At 38.3% G+C, this 25,552-nt stretch overlaps 2 protein-coding genes across 5 annotated transcripts in view; one reads left to right on the top strand and one right to left on the bottom strand.

The window, feature by feature from the left end:
* LOC134530184 (protein halfway) overlaps positions 1-13,447 on the bottom strand; it is a 26,668-nt gene extending 13,221 nt beyond the window's left edge. Inside the window, exons 1-4 of one of the 4 annotated variants that reach the window (XM_063364835.1) lie at positions 10,081-13,447; positions 4,555-4,618; positions 3,153-3,378; positions 1,564-1,819 (exon numbers count right to left, since the gene is read on the bottom strand). In XM_063364835.1, coding sequence (XP_063220905.1) covers positions 1,564-1,819; positions 3,153-3,378; positions 4,555-4,590 — 518 coding nt within the window. In that variant the 5' untranslated portion in view covers positions 4,591-4,618; positions 10,081-13,447. The remainder of the gene's footprint in view (positions 1-1,563; positions 1,820-3,152; positions 3,379-4,554; positions 4,619-10,080) is intronic. The other 3 variants (XM_063364834.1, XM_063364832.1, XM_063364833.1) reach the window with 3 other exon arrangements.
* LOC134530183 (alpha-aminoadipic semialdehyde dehydrogenase) lies at positions 13,446-25,552 on the top strand. Its single transcript, XM_063364831.1, has 8 exons — positions 13,446-13,689; positions 14,581-14,797; positions 17,179-17,396; positions 18,193-18,408; positions 19,154-19,333; positions 20,205-20,387; positions 20,942-21,148; positions 23,164-25,552. Exons 1-8 carry the CDS (start codon positions 13,522-13,524, stop codon positions 23,374-23,376), a joined length of 1,602 nt encoding a protein of 533 aa, XP_063220901.1. The 5' UTR covers positions 13,446-13,521; the 3' UTR covers positions 23,377-25,552.

Genomic DNA, 25,552 nt, shown 5'->3' with positions numbered 1-25,552 from the left:
TATAAAAAATACATACTTTTCCCACAAATTGCCCCCCCCCCCCCTCCCTCCCTCAGGCCATCAGCTGGCGACGCCCTTGACTGTGGTAAAAAATTTTCATTCCATGAGACCCTTTCCCTGCACAAAATTTCTCCTACCAAATGCAGTGTATTGAGAACTAAGATGTTGCACATCAAAAATTAAGCTACAGGAGTGGTCAGATTACCACCCTATTTTAAATTACTGACTGATTTACTTTATGTCAACCAACTACACACACTACTAGAATTCATTCCAGGAAACTAGAGCACTAATCAAAACAGCGCTAATCAAATACTTTTTTTCCATAAGAAAGAATGATAATCAAAATATTTAGTCTTCCAGCTACTCAAGAGTGTTTGTTGACAACAATTTCAATCAACACACTACTCCCGTTAAAATAAAAAAATCAGTCTTAATTAATGATGGGTAAAAACACTAAAAACCTGATTTTCTTTAATCCAAATCTCGAATTTGAACCTCAAATGAGTACCTCGAATATACCCCTTGAATCCAAAGCTAGGTCTTAAGGATCTAAAATAATAAAATGTACGAGAAATTACAAATATTAACTATAATGTTGAAACATTCAACCTTTTAAATGTTCGTTTCATAAACTAACTTTTCAGAATCAATACATATACATATTAAGATTATTTATAAATTACATGTTTAACATAATGTACAATATCTTGGGAAATGGTAACAGAATAGGTTTGAAGGAAAAAAAAAATCTAGTAAACTTCAGAGTTTGTTTTTGTTGAATTTTTTTAATTTACTTTATTTTCTATAATATTTTTCTTCCAATCTTTTTCCACAAATATTTACTCATTCCTAAGGATTTGATGGTATTTAAGTATTTGAGGATTTTATTGGCCTATCCCCAAGTCTTAATTATCATTTAAATACATTCAAACAAACTTTTAAGTTACATTTTGGAAATAAAATTTAAAAAGAATCAACAGATAAAAAAAAATAATCACAGGCCACATGGTGTAATTTGTAAATCTGAGTTTCAATGAAGTAAGATTTATATATTTGGTGGCTAGTGCTTTTAAATATGTAAGTACTATGTCAAATATCTTCTTCATATTTAATTTTAAAAAAAGAAGAAAAAAGAGAAAAAAAAAGAGGGAGTCTGTTGGAGGCCTATCGCTAGAGACCCGGAAATTTCGCGGATTCTTCTGGCCTCAGGATAGAATTCAAAGTTATAGGTGTGCTCGACCCATGTTTACTTTCCCATTGGTTGATTTCTTAGCGAGAACATTTTTATCCTTGTTATTTGGCACTACCTGATTCGCTTACTTCTCTCCTAGCTGGACATCGTTGGCTCACGGTCGTAGAGGGGCGTGTCCAAACAACTGCGTGCCAATCATGAACACAGTGCGAGAGTGTGGAGGTTTGCAATCTAGCTTGCGACTAAATGAATCCGCGAGATTTCCGAGTCTCTACCTATTGCTTTATTTACAAAAGCCAAATCGGACAGCTGCGTGAGCAGTCAGTTCGCACGAGACAAGGACGAGAGGAGCAGGGGCCAGCCCTCACCGGCTCAGGCTGTTGCTGGACAGGTCCAGGAACCCGAGCGAGAGGAGCCCCAGCAGCATGCCCGGCTCGACGGTGGCCAGCGCGTTGCTGGAGAGGTTCAGGCAGGCCAGGGAGTCCAGCCCCAGCTGGCCCGTCAGCCTGCCCAGGCCGCTGCTGTCCGTTATCGCCAGCGACACCAGCGACTGGTTTTTCAGGAAGGTTATGTCCAACGTCTCCAGGGACAGGTTTCGAATGTGAAGCGCAGTTATGTTCTTGTCTGGGAGGGGAAAAAAATTAATTATAAACTACACATTTTCACATGTACCTAGATAATTACACATTTTATTTCCCTACAATATTTTATCTGTTTATTCAAATTTGGCAGCACTAAAATTGACAAACTGATTAGTACCTTGGTGCAGTGTATTTAAATGTCACAACAGACAACACTAAAAATAGCATAAAACTTTGTAAGCCAGAAAAATTGTACACTATAGTTTTTTCTGCAGATGCACATACATTTAGCCAACATTAAAATATCAAATAATTCAACAATTCACACCTAATCATAAGGGCCTCTGTAATTCATACTTTCCACAGACCAATCTAGTAGGCATTTTAATACAGATGTTGATACACAAACTAAATAATACCTAAGGGTTGGATCCTCTGCTGACTATCAAGTTTACGAGTCAGATTCTGGTCCAATGACAGGGATCCATCATAATCTTGTGTGCCTGACACTAGGTATTAGGTTTATACAAGCGACTGGCGCATGCCTGCATGTATGCATGGTTTACAGTCACACATGCAGTTTAGCTCATGTGTTTGAGTTGGTCAATTACCACTCCAGAACATGCATATGACTGTTTACCACACTTAGGTTTACACACACACTTGCACGAGTACCTGAATTGTGCTGATAGGACTAATGTGAAGACAGCTTATGAATACCACCAGTATTGTTCTGAAGACCAACAAATGGGCAACTAGCAAGGCTGGCTACCAGAACATTTGATTCTGTCGATGTAAATTTTTATTAAGTTCTTAAATAATTCCACAAATCAGGCTGTATGCACTGAATAGTATTTTAAAAATAGTTAGCTGACAGTAAAAATTAATTTTACTCCACAAAATGTCAGAGACGGTCCACATTGTTCTTTGGTAATGATTCCGAAATAAGATAATTTCATCAACACGTACTTCCCTACAATGAATACTGAGAAAAGCCAAACAAAGCAAAAGCTTTAAGGTTTGGCTTCAACTGCTTTGTTCATTTCATTGGATCAGATTAATTTCACAATTTTATGAAGAGAAATATTTTAAGAAAGAGACTATGTAACATATTCTGTATCTGTTATTCGTTTGTGGAAGCACAGAAAATTAAGTTCTAGTGAGCGAACATTACATGATTAGCTGAGTAAAAATGTTACTTAAGAAGTTTTGCCAAAATCATTTACAACTAGCAGATAACTCATGTCGAATATATACAGGAACAAAATTTGTAACAGAACAAAAAAAATGCAATTTTTATATACTGGAGCGTTAATATAAATTGCCCCAGACGTAAAAGTAATATGCGATAATGATAGCCAACATGGGCTGCCTACCTGCGAGGAGAATGGTCGACACCCTCTCCTTCAGGATGAACCTGGAGCGCATGTTGCAGCAGAGGAGGGCGTGGTCCCCATCCGGGAGCTCCATGGTGCGGCAGCCCACCTCCGGGAGAGGCAGGCAGTCCTCGGGACCGTAGTGGACACACGGGCGGGTCAAGTTCTCCCCTTCAGCTGCAACCACGGTGGTCAGCAGGCTCGCCAACACCACCACCGCCGCCGCCTGCCCACACAGCCACACACAGTGTCAGGCGGCCTAGTCAGTTGACATTTCATCTCGCTTAACCGCCAACAAAATTTTCGAGTTTTTAATTATTTCAATATTCAACGAGGAAATATTAATTAATTGACATATCCATCAAGCTACAAATATTTGAACACTAAGCTTGCATATTTTTAGCACACAGAAACACAAAAGACAAAAAAGAGAAAATCTGTTTGTGTGTTTACTCCCCAATCACACCAAAGAAAAGCTTAAGATTTTAACATTTTATGTGGACTAACATATGGGGAATATATATATATATATATATATATATATATAATTTTTTTTAATGCTCAATTTGTTTCCACTGTCAAAGGCAATATTATTTTTTCTTCAATATAACTGGCTCAGATCTACTTACATTTGAAATTAAAACTGCTGTTAAGTGAAATAAAAATGCTAATTATTAATTGTAGTCATTTCAGCTACTCAAAACTCATGTGAAATATTATGCCGCATACAAACAAAAATAATTTCAGGGTTCAGTAATTTGGAAGCGTACCATGTGCTAGATGGTCTGATAGGTTTGAGTAGATCAAGGGAATATTTTTTACATGTACAGGCTGGTAAATCATAATGGAATTTAAGCAGCATGCCTATATCAAGCAAGGACCCAGTTACTTATTCATCAAAAAAAATTATCCAAGCATAAATTTTAATGAAATATAAAATAGAATTCTCAAAGCAAAAAGCTAACCTTAGCCTGGATAGATTAGGTCTTCTTAACAAGGTGTAACAACACTATAAATGAAAATTATTGATTTGGGAAAATTAAAATTAAGTAAATGTAGGCTGCTGGTATTTACATTCAAACAGAATTCACATCTGCAAACATTTAAATAATAATGCTTAAAACTGAAATAATTTCATGTTTTGAAGTAAAACCTGCTGCAGCTTCAACCAGAGATAACAAGTGTTATCCAACAACACATAGATGACAAACAGTGGCCAGACAGTAGTAGAAGTGTAAAAGTCCTCTTTAACTATTTATAAATAGCTGTGAATCATCACAATGTACATTGTAGCGACCAAAAACCATTTTTATCAGTGCTGCTATTCTAAACTTAAAAACAAATAGGAATCGCATTGTTCTCGGAACAATTGCATGATTGACTGCCATTACAAAGCACTCACCTCGCTCACGCACACTCCCTTTGTGTGTTTGCGCATGGCTCCCGAATGTCATCCGCACGACAGCCTACAGATTCAGAATGCAAACAGCAGTTAGTTCCTGAAAAAACCACGGGTCTAAAATCTACAACTCAAACATGTTTGCTCAACCCATTCTTGATGGCAAATACACTACTGTACCTTCAGACACGTAAACACACTATGTGCTTACATCATTATCACAATTTTTCTGGCAAACGACAATAATTACTTACTTGGTACTACAGAAGACATTCAAACTGACAGCGGCAAGAGCAAAAAAGACAAAGGTAAAGATAAGACTTTTACATTGATTGTCAGGCACAGAGCAATGAGACCACTGTGATTAAAGAGCGTTCCAAACCACTTGGAAACAAAATCCATCAGGCCTGTGCCAATACTAGTTCTTTGATGCAAAGTGAATATCAACTGGAATGTATAAAATATTCACTAAGTCAAATTGAATTGTGAATATTTTTCTGAGTGAAGCTGTATTACACTAGACTTGCTTCATAAAATACAGAATTGAAGTAAAAAAATAATAATAATGGTTTAACATTTGTAATGTTTGAAGTGATTAACCAATTGGGCCCTAAGTATAAATAACATAATTCAATAAAAATTATAAAATAACCATGCATAATATTAATATTGAGCATTGATAAAAGCAAACAGTGTGCTACCTATTGATTTTTTTAAGTAACAAACTTTACTTAAGGGGCCCGCCTACCTGGTCACACACACGGTGTGCAGAGCTTCAGGAAAAACAATGCGATTTCAAAACTACTCAATATATCCGAGTGGGGTATGTTTACGAAAAGCATTTAAGAGTTCGCTGAGGCCCGCAAAGTACTTTTAATTTTGGATCATGTTTTTAAACTGTATTTCTAGAAGAGTTAAAATGGCTGAAACGCATGTTTTCAGAGTAATTTTTAGGTGTAAAACAAGTGGTACAGATTCTTGAAAGCACTTAAGGGGCTTGCATTACACCTTTATCTTCATTTCCCCGTAATATTAAAATACGGTCACCGCACAAATTTCACAGTCATCAATTGACGACGAGAAGACTGCGCGCCAGCTCAGAGGCGACACCGCGCTAGAAATACCATCGAGCGTCGTGCTTATCATCCCGCCTCACTAACACACATACACCCCTGATGAGGCAGGTCCCTTAAACAAAACATTTACAACACAATGTTTTAAAGTTTTGCAACAAGTGCATAGCTTTGCTTTGCTAAACCGAAGTTTAAAATAAATCAAATAGCAAATTTCCTGGCGAAGTCAAATCAAACGTTGAAAAGAGCTTTGAATGATTTTCTTTGTTGAAGCTTCACACAGGCCTAAACTCCATGCTTATACACCCATATCAGGAGTTGGGTTCGAACCCATGAACCACACACAAGAGTATGATGCCTCGGTGAAGAGTAGATTTAATTACCACATGTAATGTATATAAATATGATGTCTAATAGAATCACACTCGCTTTTATAACAGAAAATTCCAGTTGAATTAAATATGATACTAAGTAAATAAAAGAAAGTGTTCCAAGGGTACTAATAAATTTATTTATTTTATTCTAAAAAATTGCATTGTCACTCAAAAAACTTGATATCAGAGAATTTTCAAGCAGTAAATGCCCACTGTATTTTTTTTTCCTTCTACGGAGCACTTATTGTAATATACCATTTTAGTATATATTAATTTTTCTTTGATACACCTATTTTCCTCGAGTCATCAAACATGCATGACTGTGGTTTCAAATGTGCTGGATTAAAGAGCTTTTGTGCATAGCATGAAATCAACATTATAGAATCATTGCAAATATTAATGGTCCAATTTGCAATCAGATGAATTATTATGCTATTAGTAAATATAAAATGTTACAGAAAATCTTTAACTATCCTACTAATCATCATGTATCCAAACACTTAAAATGAATTAAAAAATTGTATATGCTCACAAATAAGATTTTAAACAGTCTGTTGAAACCCTTGCTTGAAAACTTTAATATCTAGATTTATATTTCTTTTGTGATATGTTCACACACAATTCATATGTTAATTTTAAACATTAAAACTTTTCCGGGAACTAACACTTCACTTTTTGTCAGGTTTTGAGTAATTTTTATTAGTATGGCCTTTAAAATACATTTTGAACTGAGTTTAATAGAACTGAACCTTACTACTATTAGGCATCAACACAGTACTTTCCTCCTGAATCGTACTATATTTCTTGCCAACACTTGCCCCTCCTCTAAGTTATCTCCTATTTACATTCTCCTTCTCTCTGAAAACTTTTCCGTAGTTCTCCCTCCAAATCCTATATTTTCCTCTCTCATCCCTCTCCCCATCCACCCACTACATTCAATAATCGGTACGGCCTAACTAACTTGTCTGTTCGCCTTGCCCTTTACCTTTCAGACTCTTCCAAACCATTTCTTCCCTAAACGCTGATGGGTTAGTTAATTCTCTCCTTTTTCATCCCTTCTAATTCTCCTCCACCTGGTTGCTCTCCTCTGCACTCCCTTCAGCACTGCTGTGTATGGATCCCACACTGCTGCAGCATAAGCCAGCATGGTGATGTATGCCTTCTCCTCCTTCAGTACTCTTCCCATACCAGGCCTGCCTGCTCTTCTTCACCACTTTCTCCACTTGCTCCCCTCACCGCATGTTCCCTTGTGGCCTCTCCCCTCCACTGGTACACCCTCTTATTTCTATTCTTAGAAAACCTGATCATCCTTGTCTTGCCCACGTTTATATGCATATTATTCCCTCCCACGCATGATACCAATCTATCCTAATACTCCTGCAATCATTCCTTCTCTACTTCTCCATATGCCACACAGTCATCCGCAAAAACATGCATGTCTCCTATGCCTTTTTATATGTCGTTGACCATGATGGAAAAAAAATTTGGACCCGGTACATTGCCCTGCAGCACCCCCCTGCACTTGATCCTGCCCTCCTCCAATAATGTGTTCTCCACTCGAACTCTCTGTTTTCTGTTGGAAAGGAAATTCTCCCGTCCAATTCACCCCCCCCCCCCTCCCTTTTTTTTTTTCCCCATCAACATCAGACCTGCATGTGGCACTCTGTCAAATGCCTTCTCGAAATCAATGAAGCACGCATCAACCTGCTTTTCCTCATCGACTCCCTGTACCAAATCCTGCAGTAACCCTGCCCCAGCCGTGTTTCACATGAATGAACCCTTCTGATTCCGTGCTGCCGACCATCCAGCCAGTGTTTCCTTCCCATTGCTTTTAGCACGTGCCTGTGCACTATCCTCTCCGTCACCTCCCATCACTGACGCGAGTCCTGCGGCCTGTGGCTTGCTGGATTCTCTCTAACCCCCCACCCCCTTTTTATTTCTCTTTTTCTTCTTTTTTATATGTACTGGTGAAAACATTTCTTCTCACATCTGTTTATGATTTCATGATACTTTAGTTATATTGTAAAATAAATTAGTTTTTCATACTTCTCAGTAATTGATTCAAAATTGATCAAAATTTATTGATATTACTGAATTAAAAAATCTACTACCAAAATTTTACAAAAAGCTTATTAAAAATTTCATACTAACTAACTGTGTTACAATTTTAAATAAATATCTTGACAGCAATTCAAATGATCACATTTATTTTCTAATTTTTTTTATTCACTGCCAGTGTGGCGATAAGCTTGTGATAGGCCTACTTCGAGAGTTCAAGGCAGGAAATAGGGGACAAATGTAGCAACAACTTTCTAGGCTGATGTAATATTACAATTTTTTATCACACTTACTGAACACAACTTAAATTTAGAATCTATTTTATTTGGCCACAACTGCCCTTGCGGATATAAAAGGTCAGTTGCTGACTCATCTGCAAACACTTTCATGGTCACTATTAGTTCATTGCGGTAATGTTTGTGTCAGAACAGTACCTACACAGACTGTCATTTAATTTAATTTGTTCATGGAAAACCACCAGTCAAATAAAACTACCAAACCTGTTTTTAAAAAAATATATATATTTTCCAACTTTCCCTCATGAAAAAGTAATTTCATCCAGTGAATTAAGTCAGAGGTAGGAGGGGGTGGGGTTGCCCTCAGCCGCTCAAATCACCCCTTTATCTGCCAGTGATCCCACCCTCTTGAAATGGTTAACCCACCATTTCTTGAAAACTTGTGCTGAAAATATAAAAAAATAAATAAATAAACAGAGGTGCCCCCCCCCCCCCCCAAACACTATGACTCACCCCCCCCCCCAACCTAATGACGCGCCCCCCCCCCCTCCCCGAAATTTTTTAAGCCACTTTCTCAATGATTTACTCAATTATTTTATAATATTATACTTTTTTAGTATTATATTTCATCACATTTTACATTAATTAAAACTGATTTTCTAATAATAATTTTGGTCATATCAGGTAATATTTCCATCCTGAACCGACAGATGCCAAACTGCTTTTGTTGAGGAAAGTGCGGGGTTTGCCAATTTGATTTACAAGATCCCTTTCAATTATCAAAGCACCAGAAACGTATTTTCACATTAGAAGCTATAATTATGTAAATAATATATACATTTTTCTCGTCTTTTAACCACCCCCCCCCCCCCCCTGAAATTTTAATGATGCAGTCTGCTTCGTTACCCCCCCCTTGTGGGCACCCCTGAAATAAAAAACTGGATTAAAATGGAAATGGGATTTCTAGTTCTCAATAGCCATTAAAATAATATTAAGGATGATGATTATAGCCAACAAAATTTCTACAATGATTCACACCTCCTCAATGCAAACTGTTGTTGCATTTTCTAGGAAATCCCTTTGATTTTTTAAAAGCTACTTTATTCCTTGCCTTATCCCAAAATTTGATGATGTCAGTTTTACAGCACTGGGTAAAAAATATATAATTAAACAGAGATCCCATTAAATTATGTTTAGTATCCAACCTTTGAATATTATGATTCAAAACCAATTTTTAAAAAATAAAATAATTTAGAAACTACAAAAAAATTATAAACTAAAAATATTTTTCACTTTTTTACCACTAAAACCATCCAATAACTATGCACAGGTAAATAATCCATATTTTTCTTAAATTTTAATGGTCAAAAATCAGATCAATCAGAATTTCATTACGTCAAAAAAAAAAAAAATAATAACTTCTGCAATACGGCAGGAGTTTCAGGACATATTTTTTTTAGAAAGTTCTTGTGCAACTCAAAATATTCTTTTAGGAAAATGCCAAAGACTCTGTAGTTTACTCAGCGTGTAACAGCTGCAATGCTCCAGGTGTTCATAGAGTGTTTGGGTGCCAATGGCCAAAGAGGGTAAAATAAATAAATGTTTGTGATAGAGACCCTGAAAACTACACCTTGGAGGCCCTGAGAGGCCCTTGTGGACTCGTACGGTATATTTCCCTCCAATTATATTTTTAATTGATAGTATACACATGTAGGAAGGTTTATATATACACCAGCTATCTCATATTCTATTGAATTAATATAATTATGTTGATGTAAATTTCCGTACTTGCGTGAAATGACTTAGGCCGTTGTTGTTCCAAGTGCGCTGCAGTATGACGCACCCGGGCGGCCGGATAGAGCCAGCGGATAGAGCGAACTTCAGCACAGATATATATGTGGGCGTTAGTTATGCCCCCAAACAACCACATTAAATCCAGTTCTTGCATTAAAAATGTCTGCATTTACCATATCGGTTTTAACTTTTAAACTAAGACTGATATTATATATTTATTATAAACTTATAATTGTATTTGGTTACAATAACAGTCACAAATTATTATTTTTTTTATAATTATTTTAAATGAAAACCCCTTGAAATTAATCTGGCCTACAGTTGTATTGGAGGCATGCACAACATTTAGTGAATTAGCATGAGTTTTTAATTCCGAAATATGTAAAATAGCTATATTATTCATACCTAATCAGTGTGTCATCATGAATGGGAAACAAGCAAATAAAGAAAGCTTCTGAATCAAAACTTAACAAAGAATTAACTATTTGTACACTATTAAGTCTTGAATGATATGACAGATTGTAGTAAATGGATGATTCCAGTTTAAACAATTTTGACTATTGATACAAATAAAATTTAAGTGACTGCCATACTAAACCAATCAAAGTGTTGAAAAAATTTTGGAAATTATCTTTTAGGTGTTTTAATTATTAAAAGGTTCTATAAATGCAGCATTGCATTATTGGAATTGTTTATACAGTAATAAAAAAAATAATAAAAACACACATTTTTACTATACCTATAGTAAAGGAATATTAGAAGATTAAAAATATTTCAGATTTTTTTATTTCTCCAAATAATCCACGTCTAGGAAATTACCAAAATAATAGATCTGAGAAGCTTGCAACATATTTCAAGCTATCATGTTTGATACATAGCCAACTACAAACAGCTAGAAAAGTTTTTTAATAGGGTACCAAGTTCACCATTTTCCATACTCTACCAAAATCAAGACCCATGTTAAATGGGATATGAATTGAACCAAATCACGAACCAAATTTTTCAGTAAAACATAACCTAACTTAAAAACGAATTTTTAACTTTGACCTCAACAGAAAGTGTGCAAGGCTAACGACATGGAAGTAAAATACCGTTTAACATTAGAGGAACTACTGTCCTAAAATATTTGCAAACAATGTGAAACGTATTTAAAGAAAAAGACCAGGGACTTCAGACACACAGTTCACAGGAAGTTATATTTAATTTAGAATATTTCAAACGACCCAATCGGCGTTTTTCATATAAGGAAATAAAGGCTCGGACACCAACAGATATTTCAATAATTCATCATTTTCTGCTACAAAAAAACAGCATACATACACAAGCAAAATTTCATTTGAGTTTGTAAACAATGACAACTAACGCAACAGGCAACAGACAGATGATGTTCGTTCTCAATATGGACATCACAAACCCAAGGTGTTGACATTTTCTAAATATTGACATTTGACGATAATGCAACAGGAAATTAGTTAACTATTTTACCAACATTACTTACGGATCAGAGCTGACAGACCGGCAAAACTTATAATAAATTGCAGCCGAGATACTTTACAAAAATAATAATATTCATTTATTTGTTAAGTTTATTAAAATAATAAAACAAAATACGACGATAGCATGTCTCAAACAAAGAATAGTTTGTGAATATTATATACTATCTTTTCAAGCTCTTCTTCCCGCGTGGAAAGTTTTGTCACAAATATCGCTAACACTTTTACACTTTACCTGTCTGCCGAAATTATCCTCCAACTAAATTCTTTCACTTTTCACACGGAATTTATTTACGTTATTGACTGTTCTTTGTTTCGCGCAGGCCCTCACAGAGTCCAAGGTCAATAGCCATGTGCTATTTGCGGCATTTTCCTGCTGTTTGTGGAGAGTGGTGTGGTTAGAAAAGTGGATGTGAAGAAGGGGGGAGGGGGAGGGGAGACAAGTTAATAACCAAGATACATTACATCTCGCTTATCACTAAATAAACGGTTCGTAGGTTTAAACACATCTTTAGGGCTTGAAACTGCAAAACGGCATGTGATTATTAAAATAATATGGAACTTTCACAAAAAAAAAAATATTAGCTCTAATCTCTAAACCACAAACACTCATTCATACACAAAATGAATAATGTTATTAAGGGTGGCACACATTTAAAAGTTGACGACCAATTATTAAAATTTAAATACAAGCAAGCCAAAACATAATGTACCTATTTTATTAACAAACACCCCTTTTTATCTGTTAATGTGTTGTAGTCACATTTTGATTTGAAATGGACCATGAGCCCAATTAAATAAGCATTAAATAAATTAGTAACATCACAGCTTTCGTGTACAGCAATCATTAAGTATAACTTACACACTGAAATACTTCAAGAATATGGTCTTATTTTAATATTTAGCTACAATTTATTTAGCAGAGTAGTGATTAATGTTAGTGTTGCGGACCATTGCCAAAGCCTTGGCAGGTTGAAAATAGCATGCATGCGACCAATGAAAACAAAAATCCTATCTCACACAGGTATGTGAGGCAACTCACTTTGCTTGTCATTTAGAACACATCTAGCCTTAAGAGAACCTGTCCACGCCTGTAACAAAATCTACTCCTGTCTAAACACATTGAGGCCAGCCGTGTGTCTATGCCTCTATGGGCGGGCTTTGCCAAGACACTCAAGGGGCTTTTCCGGGGTTCCTGAGGGGGTATATAATATTGCCCAGGCCCTCCCTAGGAAAATTAAAAAAAAAAAAAACCTTTCCAACGACATTCTTTCAAGTCAATCTGGAACTTAAATTTCAACAATGGTTTCACTCATTTATCTCGAGAATTTTTTTTGTATTTTCTCTTGATAAAATTTTCTCAGATTGGTTACATAAATTCTTACGATCAAATTCCGGTACATCTTATCATTATGTGAGGCACTAAAAATCTTAGAAATTATTACTTATACAAAGCATTTTAAATTGCATGTTAGTAAAAATTAAATTTTTTTCACAATAAAACCCATATTTTTAACAAAAAAAAAAATGAAATGAGCCAATGTGGGGCCCAAATGGATGTGAGGCCCCATGCGATTGTCCAATTCGTTCGCCGCTGGAGCCCCTCCTGCATTTAAAAAACTACACAAGAATATTCATAGTTCATTAATATAACATATAACTACACAAACACACAAAACACAAGTTAGTGTTTCCCATGTGTACAAGGGATAGTTTTAGGTAGGTCTTGTCGTCCACAGTTGCCGAGGAGGGTCTCCACCAGATGGTCTCTTTGCGTAAGCGAGCTCCAATCTTTCTGCTGTGATAAGAGATAAAGTCTACCAAAGGTCAGGTCGCAGCGACAACCTCTGATCCCGACAGTCAGAGGCAGCGTCGCGGGGTGAGCCGGCGTCACGTCTCCAGCAGACCAGGCGTCACGTCTCCGGCAGACCAGCGCCCAGCCATGATCCACGGCACGGTGAGGGTGGCGATACGGGTCGCCAGAGACGTGGGCAGGCGAGGCGTGGCCTCCTACCTCGTCGACGACCCCAAGTACTCCTTCCTCAAGGACCTGGGGCTGGACCGCAGCAACCCCGGGGCCTACAACGGCAAGTGGCTCGGCTCGGGGAAGGTGAGGCTCGCACGATCGTGGACAGCATCCAGTTTGCTGGATGAGGAATTCCTTTCCAGCTACCCGCGTTTGCGTCACAAATCTGCTCGGATAACTTTTCATTCAGGCTTCCTGCCGTTGGCTGGTTGTCTAGAATAATCATTAGAATGGGCTTGTACTGTCAGCCTTCTTCGAGAAATGGATGATTCAATACTTGGAAATGATATTTGTGTACCATTTTTAGAATTAAACTTCCCACAATGATCTGACCATAATAAAGCAATAAGATGAACAAAAAATATATAAATTTATAGTGGACACAAAGTGAATGTTTGGGGGAAATTTAATTTTTTTTTAATCATGGCTTCAGTGGGTGTTGCCAACAGTCTTGAGTTAAATACAGCATTTTCAGGCAAACAGCATAAAAAGTGTTCAATAACCTCCCCCTACCCCTTTTTTCCCCTGAAAAAAAAAATGAAATTTTGCGTAAGCTCCTTTGAAGAGTGGGCCTCACAGCTGGCTGGACAACACCGAGCTTTCAAAAACAAGCATTTCCTGGGCTTCGACACCCCTTAGCTGAACGTCACATGTCAATGGAAGAGTAAACTATTCTTGACCACAAACTGACCCTTTACTTAACTGAGAATTTATAATCATTATATACAGAAATTTATTCTTGACAAAAGAACTCAAATTCAGCTGTGGACCAAACTGGCACGGTGGTAAAATAAAGGACTTACATTCCAAAGGACGCAGGTTCGAATCCCAGTCGGGACATCTCAAATCCGATTTTTCGTGATTTCCCAAGATCACTCCAGGCAACCACCAGGATGGTTCCTTACATCAGGTTACTGCCGATTACTTCCCCACTCGCCCTGGCTTGTGTAGTTGTGTGTCATCGTCATGTGGCAGGTGGTGACCGCGGTGGACCCGGCCACCGGCTGCCCGATCGCAGACGTGGTGTCGGGCAACCTGAGCGACTACGAGTCGTGCGTGAAGGCAGCGCAGGAGGCGTGGCAGGTGTGGGCGGACCTGCCGGCTCCCGCACGGGGCAGCGTGGTGCGTGAGATGGGGGACGCCATCAGGGACAACATACAGCCGCTGGGGAAGCTCATTTCTCTGGAAGCCGGTGAGGGCTCCTGTTCCTTTACTCAAAGTGTAGCATTTGAAGGTACTTTGTGGTAAATTATGTCTAAATCAACAGTGTTATTTTGTTGTCATATGTTCAGTTTTATTCACAATTTTATAACACTTAAATATAATGGATAAATTCTTACGCCCAGAAAGATTCCATGTTCCAGTAAGTTGCATTGGTATAGAACATTAAAAAATTTTTGTGAGTGATTGCAAATAAAAGGATGATGATAAATTAGAAATTTATTAATAAGTTATAAATAAAGTCTCTTTTATGTTTGATAATTAGCCAGCTAGCAAAATTTAAAATGATAAAACCATGAGATGTGGTATTGAGTAATCATGTTTCAATTATGACGCTGTCTATCGTCCTGGAAAGAATAAAGCTGTGGCAGATGCCTTTTCTAGGATTTGTGGTCTTCATCGGGCAGCAATACTTAGTAGATCAGAGTCATCCTAGTGTGACACGCCATGTCTCATTTTGTGAGGTGTTGAAACTTAGCATACTCAGTATCAAGTATCTCCTACGTTCTAGTTCCCTAGGTGTACAGTAATTCCTCTATTTACGTCGTACCAATTTACATTGTTTCAGATTAACGTCGCTAATGTTTGAGTACTCATGTTTCAATTTAAGTTGTCCCCGATTCACAATAACGTCGTTTACAATGACCGTAAATCTTTATTTTAACCAAAACACCGTATATAATTCGTTTATAATTATTTGTTTCCTTCGGTAGTTAATTTATGCTATGTAGCGTAAGCTACACGTTCACCGCCTTATCTTATCATACATCATGAGGGACGCTTCCTGCTCTCCGCTGCTCTCCGCGCGGTGATGCAATACTACCAGCCCGCCCGCTCGGCCACCCACGTATCTCGCACGTAGAAGTGTTATCTACTTCCCGCAACGACACAGCATTTTCTCCTACCCCTTTTCGTCCAACTCCTTGGCACTTCAGTCGCTATGATATCATTGAGTTGGCCGGAGTTTTAAACGTGCCATTGTTAACTTTATCGTGATTAAATGTGTTTGTAGTAGGCCTACAGTATCAGCTCACTGCAATTTATGATTTTTTCTTCATAAGATGTCTTCCAAACGACTAAATTTATCTTCAAACGTAATTTCAAAAAATAAGAACAGAACACATTTTTCATTAGCCACGAAAATGGAAGTTTTGAGACGTTTCGATTTGGGCGAGAGGGCTGTTGAGATTAGTTATATTACGTACAGTATGTACTATATATCTGTTTTTATATTTCAATCAATAAAGGTAATAAAGCAGCTGGTTAAATAACCATTCTATAAAGCTGAGAAGTACTAGTTGGACTTGTTTCCCACGCTGTCGGTTGTCATTTGCTGATAAAATTGCCCGTTGTCACGTCTGTATGCCAGCGCTTCCGGCCGACCTTGGGCCGTGGCCGGCCGGTGGCATGAAACATGGCTCATTTTGCGTCGTTTCTATTTACGTCGCGGTTTTCAGGAACGTAACCCCGACGTAAACCGAGGACTTACTGTACTTTTCTCTTGTGGCTTCTATTGGCTGGATTTACGAGTATAGTACAGATATTCAGAATTACTGCACTTCCTCGGCTGCCAATAGGCATCACTGACTCCGTCATCATGCCACTGTTGCAAATAGTATTACAAATTGAAACAATTATTAAACTTGTTTGACCGGAAGCTTCTCCTCTAACACATGTTTGCTTGTAATTTTTTATTAAGACACCATTTTAACTAAAACTTCTGGAATCATTTCAAGTCATCAGTAATAAATCTACAACCAAAGAAGAATTTAATAAGAACCGTGCATGCCTCCACTTTCTTACAGAGATGTTGCTGGGAGGTGTAGGGCTGGAGAGTGGGGGAAAGAATGGAAAGGGAAAAACACTTAACATTTTTTTTTTTCACCCCTCCCTTGAAATTTTACTGAATAGAGGCAAATTATGCTTTTGAGTTTACACTACAAATACATACTTTTGTGTTGAGAAGTGAAGTTCAAAAATTAATAACCCCCCTTGAACCAAAATTTTGGCTATGCCCCTGGTTTGTTGTAATTATCACAACCAATGAAGAAATGGCAACCGCTCAAATACTCACATAGACGGAAAGGTCTACAAACTCTCTAATCGCCCTCATCCTTACTCAGTATTCAGTAAACCATACATGTTGAGGGTTGCTGTGTACTTTTTTAATTGTGCGACTTGGTGCCTTCTTGCACCACCTGTTGGACCTCGGGACAGTGCTGGGATCTTCGGGCTAAATGAGCAGTTACGCATCATCATGGCGTCGGTTCGAATGATGATGTATGTGCTCGAACAATAAAAGTAGGTAACTGTGTGAAGGTGTGCAGCATCCGCGTGCTGATTGGCCCGCAGGCAAGATCTACCCGGAGGGGGTGGGCGAGGTCCAGGAGTACGTTGACGTGTGCGAGTACGCGGTGGGGCTGTCCCGCACCCTGGAGGGGAAGTACCTTCCGACTGAGCGGCCGGGGCACGCGCTCCTCGAAGTGTGGAACCCGCTGGGCGTCGTCGGCGTCATCACCGCGTTCAACTTCCCCATGGCCGTGTACGGCTGGAACAGCGCCATCGCCTTGGTGAGGACGCGCTTCAGCCGACCGTCCGTGCTGACGTGTACTTGTCCCCCACGTGATGAACTATCAAGGTGACTTTGCGTTCTGCAAACTTGGACCCGACAGTGATTTCATTTGGCTGCTGGAAGTGCTGAAAGTTTGAGCGTATCTCTTCTACCAGTTTAAACCATGCACTCACAAGAAAATTAAATGGTCTGTTATCTGATCATTGGGTGAGAAACTTGTGCCTTAAATTCAAAGCTTTCATTTTCTTCCAAGAGAACACTTCACTGTCGATTTCATTCAGCCACCAGCGACCTTAGACTTTGCAAGGCCCTGGGGGCTTTTTTTTTGTGGGTCCCTAATATTTTGAATAAGGGTTTTACTGGTGCAGGGGCTGGAGGGAATGTGTAGGTATTTGAGGGCACTACTCCACAAAATTTTGAAAAATAAACTCTTTAAAAAAACATTTTTAATCCATCCAAGAACTTAAATTTAGACATTGGTTTTGCTAGCTCATCTGAAGAAATTTTGTTATACTTATAAAAATTAGAATAAATTACATTCACTTGATAGAATGAATATGGGTCTGAAAATGAATGACAAACATTTTAAATTACTAAAGTGTCTGCTAAAGAAGGACTAGCCCGGGACCCTGGCCGACGGGCCGGCTTGCCTGGTCCTGGAACCATCCTGTATTGAGCTACCACAAAATGCAGGACATGGTCAGTAAACTATGATAACAGCTGTAAACTCGGTGACAGAATCAGCAGTAAGAACCAGAAGCAGCTCCCGCACCGACGCAAGTGCGTGTTGCCAGGTGTGTGGAGACGTGATGCTGTGGAAGGGAGCTCCCACGACTCCCCTCATTGCCGTGGCAACCACCAAGATCCTGGCGCAAGTGCTGGAGAGGCACAGCCTCCCAGGGGCCATATGCGCTCTGTGCCAGGGCGGGACAGACATCGGGGAGGCCATGGCTCGGGACGAGAGACTGCCGCTCATCTCCTTCACCGGGAGCTGCGCCGCCGGCCACAAGGTACATCTCGCTCACACAGGGAACAAGAGGTTCAACCGTTAAATGTTTGTAATATGATTTGCTTAGGTATATAAAACATGGCACACTAAAGGTACACCATGGTACACTAAAGAAGGATTTCACCGTCAGCCTACCAAGCTGAAAGTATTGCTTTCTGTCGATGAATCGTGTAAGTTACCCAATGTGTTTAGAATCTAAAAAAAGGAATGAGATAGTACAGCAGATTAGTAAAATAAATGTTTTAGACAACAGCACAACTGTTGATGACTACTGCACAGAACCTTTGTTTTCCCACAAATACGTACTTATAAAAACTACGCATAAAAATTATTTTTGAAAAAAAAAATAATAATTTTAATGAAACACGAATTATATGTGTAAAACAAGAATATCAGTTCGTTTTGCTGAAGTGTGTTCAGCACTCAATGAAAGCTTGCTTAAAATTTAATTTTTTTTAATCAGTGCCAAAGAAACACGTGTACTGTTTTTAGCCAGCTGAAACAAGCATTCTTGGAGCTGATGGTAGGCTACTGACAAGCAGACACACGCAGTAACTACTTCTTACACAAAATATCACACTCACTACTACCTTAAACAAAAACATTAAACAAACAATGTTTACTAATCGGCACTTACTAAAAAAATTTCAGAACTACCTTTCGTGTATTGAAGGGGTACATTGAAGCTGGCTTTATTACTCTAGGTTGTAGAACGCGCTCTGAGAAGCAGAGTGGCTTGCCCGTAGGTGGGCACCGTGGTCCAGGAGCGCTTCGGGAGGCACATCTTGGAGCTGGGCGGCAACAACGCCATCATAGTGGCGGAGGACGCGGATCTGGACCTCGCCGTGCAGTCGGCCGTGTTCGCCAACGTCGCCACCGCGGGCCAGCGCTGCACCGGCCTCCGGAGGCTCATCCTGCACACCAAGGTCTCTGCCCCCTGCTGGCAGCACGTTCCGCTCCAACCGCCCTTTTTCAGGTTCCCCGAACCGAGATAGAGATGTTAAGAGTGTTGCTTGAGCCTAGCTACAATGAAGGTGAAAAAAATTAAGGAATTCATTTAATTAGTCACTTAAGAAACAACACCACCTATGTGACAAAAAGCAAAATTTTCAGGAGAGCTTAGTAAATTTATGCACCATGCCGGAATTGAATGATAGTTGGTGCTATGAAAAAGACCATAACAGTGCATTCTACTGGATTTTTGGTGAAATGCATCTTGAGATGCCAAATCCTTACGTTTCCATGATGGAGAAACGAAAAACTAATTCTCAAAAAAAAAAAGTTACTTAAAAGTGTTTCTTAAGCAAAGAATTATTTAAACAAAATTGACATGCTCATGGAGGGTTCAAAGAATCAGTGAAAATAATTTTCCAGGTAATTGATCTTGTACTAAATTTTTTTTAAATTTTAGTTAAACATTGTCTAGTGGGGGTTATTATAGACTGTCACAACACAAAACAGGCGAAATATGGTGTAAACCATAAACAGCCTCTGATAAGAAACCATCTCAGGATTTGCCTGGAGAAATTTTAGGAAGGCATGGAAAATCAATTTCAGGATGGCATCTTCTTCAATGTGAGTCCGATAAGAGCCAAATTAAACATTTTGACTTTCCATGTTTTATAGTGAATGTGTCAGTACCTACAAGAAATATTTATATGTATGATGATTTAAATGTTAGTACTATGTGATGAATTTGAGTTGACAACTCCTTGTGCACAGGGATGAGGCAGCTGATGCACGTGACAGACCGCAACTACTTGCAACAGTGTGAGGAGCGGGCGCGATGTGTCGCAGGTGTACGACGAGGTGCTGCGCCGGCTGAAGCTGGCGTACGGCCAGATGGTGTCCCGCGTCGGGCACCCGCTGGAGGAGGGCACCCTGCTGGCGCCCCTGCACTCCGCCGCCGCGGTCCAGGCGTACAGGACCGCCGTGGAGCAGGCGGTGCAGGAGGGGGGCAGAATCGAGTTCGGCGGGAAGGTACGGCGCCGTGATTCCCTCCAAGTCATGTGAGACACGGTTAAAACATTCTTCAAGATTCCCAAGTGTGGGTTTAATGCTTAGTGGAGCGGCACAGAGCACTAAACGAGAGGGGGCGGGGTCCATTAAATGGTGGTTCCTAGCATATTCTAAATTAAGTATAGCTGAAATGTAGAACAAAAAAATAATAACACAGAAAATTATTATTATTACTAGACTACACATAAAGAAATTTTAAGAATAAATTTTAGGTAAAGAACAAACAAAAACTTAAAAAAAAAACTAATAATATTAATACTGTTACAATGCAAATTCAGATCAGTACAAATTTATCCCCTCTCATCAATAAATACATATGTCTGTACATCTGCAACACTAGGACACTCCTACATATTGTACTTTCAGCACCCTTCGAAAATGCTTATAGTTGCCCAATTGAATCAAACCAGAGATCTCTTATGTGCAAGTTCCCAGGCTGACCCTCAAGCCAAATATCACACACAAACATAGAACTTGCTAGAGTAAGAGTCCGGCAATGTCTCCTGTCCCGGCAGGTGATGGACAGGAAGGGCAACTACGTTGAGCCGACGATAATCACGGGTCTGTCTCCGTACTCCAGCCTCGTGCAGAGAGAGACCTTCGCGCCCATCGTGTACCTCCTGAAGGTCGACAGTGTGGAGGAGGGTATCAGAGTGAACAACAGCGTGAAGCAGGGTCTGTCCTCCAGCCTGTTCACGCGCGACCTCGGCAAAATCTTCAAGGTCAGTTGGAAGCCTTCCCTGGTCCTAGTCAGGAGTGTTCGTGTTAGTAGGCGGGATGACAAGTGTGACGCTCACTTGTACTTCTAGCGTAGTATCGCCTCTAAGTGCAAGGTGCACAGTCGTCTCGTTGTGCATAGAGTAGCCACGTGATCTGAGCAGGAGCAATAACATTATATGGCGGAGAAATAAAGATGGAGTAATGCAAGTCACTCAAGTGCTTTCAAGAATCTCTACTGGATGTTTCAAAACTAAAAATTATTCTGATACAATTTATTTTAACCATTTTCACTCTTCTAAAAACACAGTTTAAAAACCAAATACAGAAACAGAACTATTCATAAATCCTCAGGGTATCCTTACATGCTTTATGTAAACAGAACCCACTCAGATATCTTAGCAGTTTTCAAATCGGAAGCATTCTTCCGAAGATCTGCACACCCTATGTGTGCCCAGATAGGTGGGGCCCTTAAAGGCATTGTGCATAAAAATCTTTGAGCCAATGGATGTAGGTACTGATCACAGTGGCCTCCAAATTTAAATCTTGAAATTTTTTATCAATCAAAATGGTGGTTATTCTGACACTGTGAGTTTCTGGATCAAGTAAACAATGCACACACAAGCCACTTCTGATTGTAAATTTGGGCTTATTTTCAGTAAGGCAAAATGCATTAATGCATCAAAATTTTTTTGACACACCAAAGACACGTCTTGAATCTTCGTGATTTTAAACTCTACACGTCATGAACACTTTGACATAGTAACCACAGAGTGATTGTGTACTTTTCAACATATCTTGGCTTCTGAGTTAAGTCATACCTCATACCTGTTGATACAATATAATTTTTTTTTATATTGTTTTGAGGTTGTAGCAAATTTTGTGATGGAAAGGATATCACACAACAGGGCAAAGTCAAAGATGCAAAATATGCCATGTTTGGAAGAGCTTAGAAATGTTGCTGCCATACATGAATTTTTTCTCATCGGATAATATATGGGAGCTGTGTAAAATAGGCGAAGCTACAATTCTCTAATAAAATTTAAGTCAGTGGTTTTTTTAGTGCTATTTTACATGCTATGTTCACTGCCCACATTTACTACTAAATAATTAACAACATTTTTGATATGTTTTGTTAAATTAATAGGTATTTAGTCTTGTCTATGAGGCTCCTCAATGTGGCAACTGGGAATATATATTTAAATTTAAATGTTTGCTAATGAACATAATGCTCGAATCACTATAGCACAATGGCTAATGCGACAGCAAAATATCTAGTTATTGTGAAGATACAGTGTTTACCAGCATGACGTGCCAAAAATAAACGATTGTATATAAAATGTTTCTTGCTGTTACATTGTAACAATAATACAACAGCCTTCAATGCTTGCATTTTTTTTTTATTTGATGAGTTTGAGAGAAATTTGTTTAGTTCAAATTAGCATTCAATTGTAAAAAACACTATACGTAAACACATTTCAGAGATCTCACAGATAAATTTAGCTAAAAAAAAAAACCTTACAAATTCAATAATAATAGAATCACCAATGCACCAGTTTAACCATCTTTCGCAAACAAAATTCTGATACACATTTTAGTAACGCCATGCACGTGACATAATGGAATAGATCATATTTCATATAAGGAAGTCTGTCTCATCCACCATTTTTGTCATGCTGATGTCATTGATGTGTCGACTAGAGAAATAGATATCTTTGCATCGCTGCCGTCATGCTATTGCGATTCCTGCATAACTAATATGTAAGAAATACATTTAAGACTTAATATTGAAGAAACACCCACAAAATTTTCTCAGTTTTATATGAGGAACAAGTTGGCCACATGTTTGTTAACTGCCAAAAAGAAATCTATTTTTTTTATAATTTTACCTACAACCCGTTGAACGAGACATTTTTCCAGACAACATAGCAGCAGCTTGACATAAATGAATGGTCGGAAACCTGAAGGCTGGCATGAAGCGAAGGTACGTGATATTACACACGTGCGCATGGTGTTGCAGTGGATTGGACCCAAAGGATCGGACTGCGGAGTGGTCAACATCAACATCCCCACCAACGGCGCTGAAATCGGCGGAGCGTTTGGTGGGGAGAAGCACACAGGGGGGGGTCGCGAGTCCGGCTCCGACTCGTGGAAGCAGTACATGCGGCGGGCAACAGTCACCCTCAACTACGGCAAAACCCTGCCTTTGGCACAGGGTCTCAAATTTGAATGAGCCTTGAATCATCACCCATTTCAATTCCATACCTGATGGTGGTCACATTCACCCTTGCCTACAAATTTTTTTACTAACTTAACTTTGCATAAGTCAGTGTCAAATTATGTAACACAAGAAACTATTTTTTTTACGTAACAGTGAAATATATACATTTTATTAAGAAATCAGCTATGTGTAGTGTGTACCTTCAATGCTCCTCTTATGACCAATGGTAAAGGCAAATTACAACAGTAAAACAAGTTCTTTTGAATTTTAACATCTTGCCGTATTGGTATAACAAACACATAAAATTTATATTGAATTAATAGTACATACTTAATTCCTAAAATATTTTAGCTAAGCACTAATAAAAATAATAAATAATATATCATCAAAAAATTTTATGCATTAGGTATGATTCTTACCCCAAAGTGAGCAAAAGAAAAGCAGAATTTTTTTTACTTTGCTTTGAAATATTTCTATATAAAATGCTACCAAATATTTTTTTTAGATTGCATGTCGATAATATTGTTCTATGTTCATGACCAGTAAAAAATGACCTCACGTCTTATATGAGGACGATCATTTATTTTCCCATTTTCATTACTGAAAATCTGACCTCTACTTATATGCTGTGTCATCTTAATACATCAGTACATTCTGCAATATCTTGGGTGGGTATATAATAAACCATAACAGAAAATAAGAAATGTTGAAAAAACCAAACTAAATTAATGCATATTTATCTGAAAAAGGTTTTGATGGACATACAATCAGCATTCAAATACTGTATGTTTCAAGTTGTGTTTGATAAAATCAAATTTTTTAGCTGTATTTTTTAATGCTTATTGCATTCGTTTCAAAGTCACAACACACACTTTTCTTGAAATGGTACTTACTTTCCGGAAACGCCTCGTAGCAATCTAATCGATTCATTGTCTTTTTTTTTTAGATAATTGTATAGTGTTTGTTGCAAAGTGTTAACAGCATTGACAGAAGCAACCAAAGCCTTGAAGCCTGGTTTAACAACATTGCTGTGAAATATGGCTCTTGCCTCTGATATAAAGGAAAGTGTGCCTTCAGTCCAAACAGAAATGCCCTACAAAATGTGACACCAGACCCAACTTCACAAGCATGAGTTTCAGAGTAGTAATTCAAAAAGTTCTGAATTGAAAACTAAACTGGACTAACCATTAAAGCTGTAGGTGTTCTTTCTACAGAAAGTTCTACTGTGACTTCATTCAGTGATTTAAGAATTTTTACGTAACATTGGTAAGAACTGGTTTGTTTTTAAGTAGCCTGTCAAGCTTGTACTATCTTATATTAATCCAAAACTGTATTGTCCCATTTCTTTGTGAATTTTGTGAAATGTGCAAGACCGATCGCTAATGGCATGTGGCTCTGGAAAATTAACACTGCCAATACAGTACTTTAGAAGAGTGAAGTTTTTGACAAAATAACACGTTAATGCCAAGAAAGCATCTTCACTGAGTGATGTCCGTAAGTTACAAGTAAATGACATAGACTCAACTTAAGCAATTGCTTGAGAAAGTTCCTCAGAGATTCTCGTTTGTACAGAAGTACATATACAGGTTTGGAATTTCATTTCTGGAGAATGTAGTTCAGGATGGTACTGTGTACAATGGTTAAGCTGACTGCATGAGTTTCTGGAAATGTTGATTTTCTACTACACTGTACGGCAGCATTGAATCAGCTAACCATTCAGCAATTTTCTTGTCATTAGATTTTCCTTTGGATGGTAAGAAGAGAAGACCAGTGGTAGGTGTCTTCAATACATTTTTGTTTTGAAGGGCCTTGTAGTGAAGCATCACTCGTAATAGTTCTTGCTGCATATTATATTCTAACTTAACAGTTGCATGTTGTTTCAAATGTCTTGTGAGACCTGACCTGCTACCAGAGTTTAAGTTTTTTTTTTGCACATCTTGCACTTGGCACTTAGTTTTATCATTGCTTTGTGCCAAGTAGTTCCTGATATGTGTCTTTTCATCAGCCATGTTATACATATACTAAAGAAACAATATCATAGAACATGACCTAAATATTAAATATTGCCAAATTTTGGTGAATATTAATACTTTTACTTGCACATGTAAAAATCCCCAATTTTATGGACATCAAATTACCCTCGGAAATACAAACTATTAAATTTAATTATATCTTGTCTGCCAAAATG

This window comes from Bacillus rossius, chromosome 3, assembly GCF_032445375.1.
Source record: "Bacillus rossius redtenbacheri isolate Brsri chromosome 3, Brsri_v3, whole genome shotgun sequence".
Classification (NCBI taxonomy): Eukaryota; Metazoa; Arthropoda; class Insecta; order Phasmatodea; family Bacillidae; genus Bacillus; species Bacillus rossius.
The sequence above is the reverse complement of the archived record's forward strand: the minus strand, read 5'-3'. Positions and strand labels throughout refer to the sequence as shown.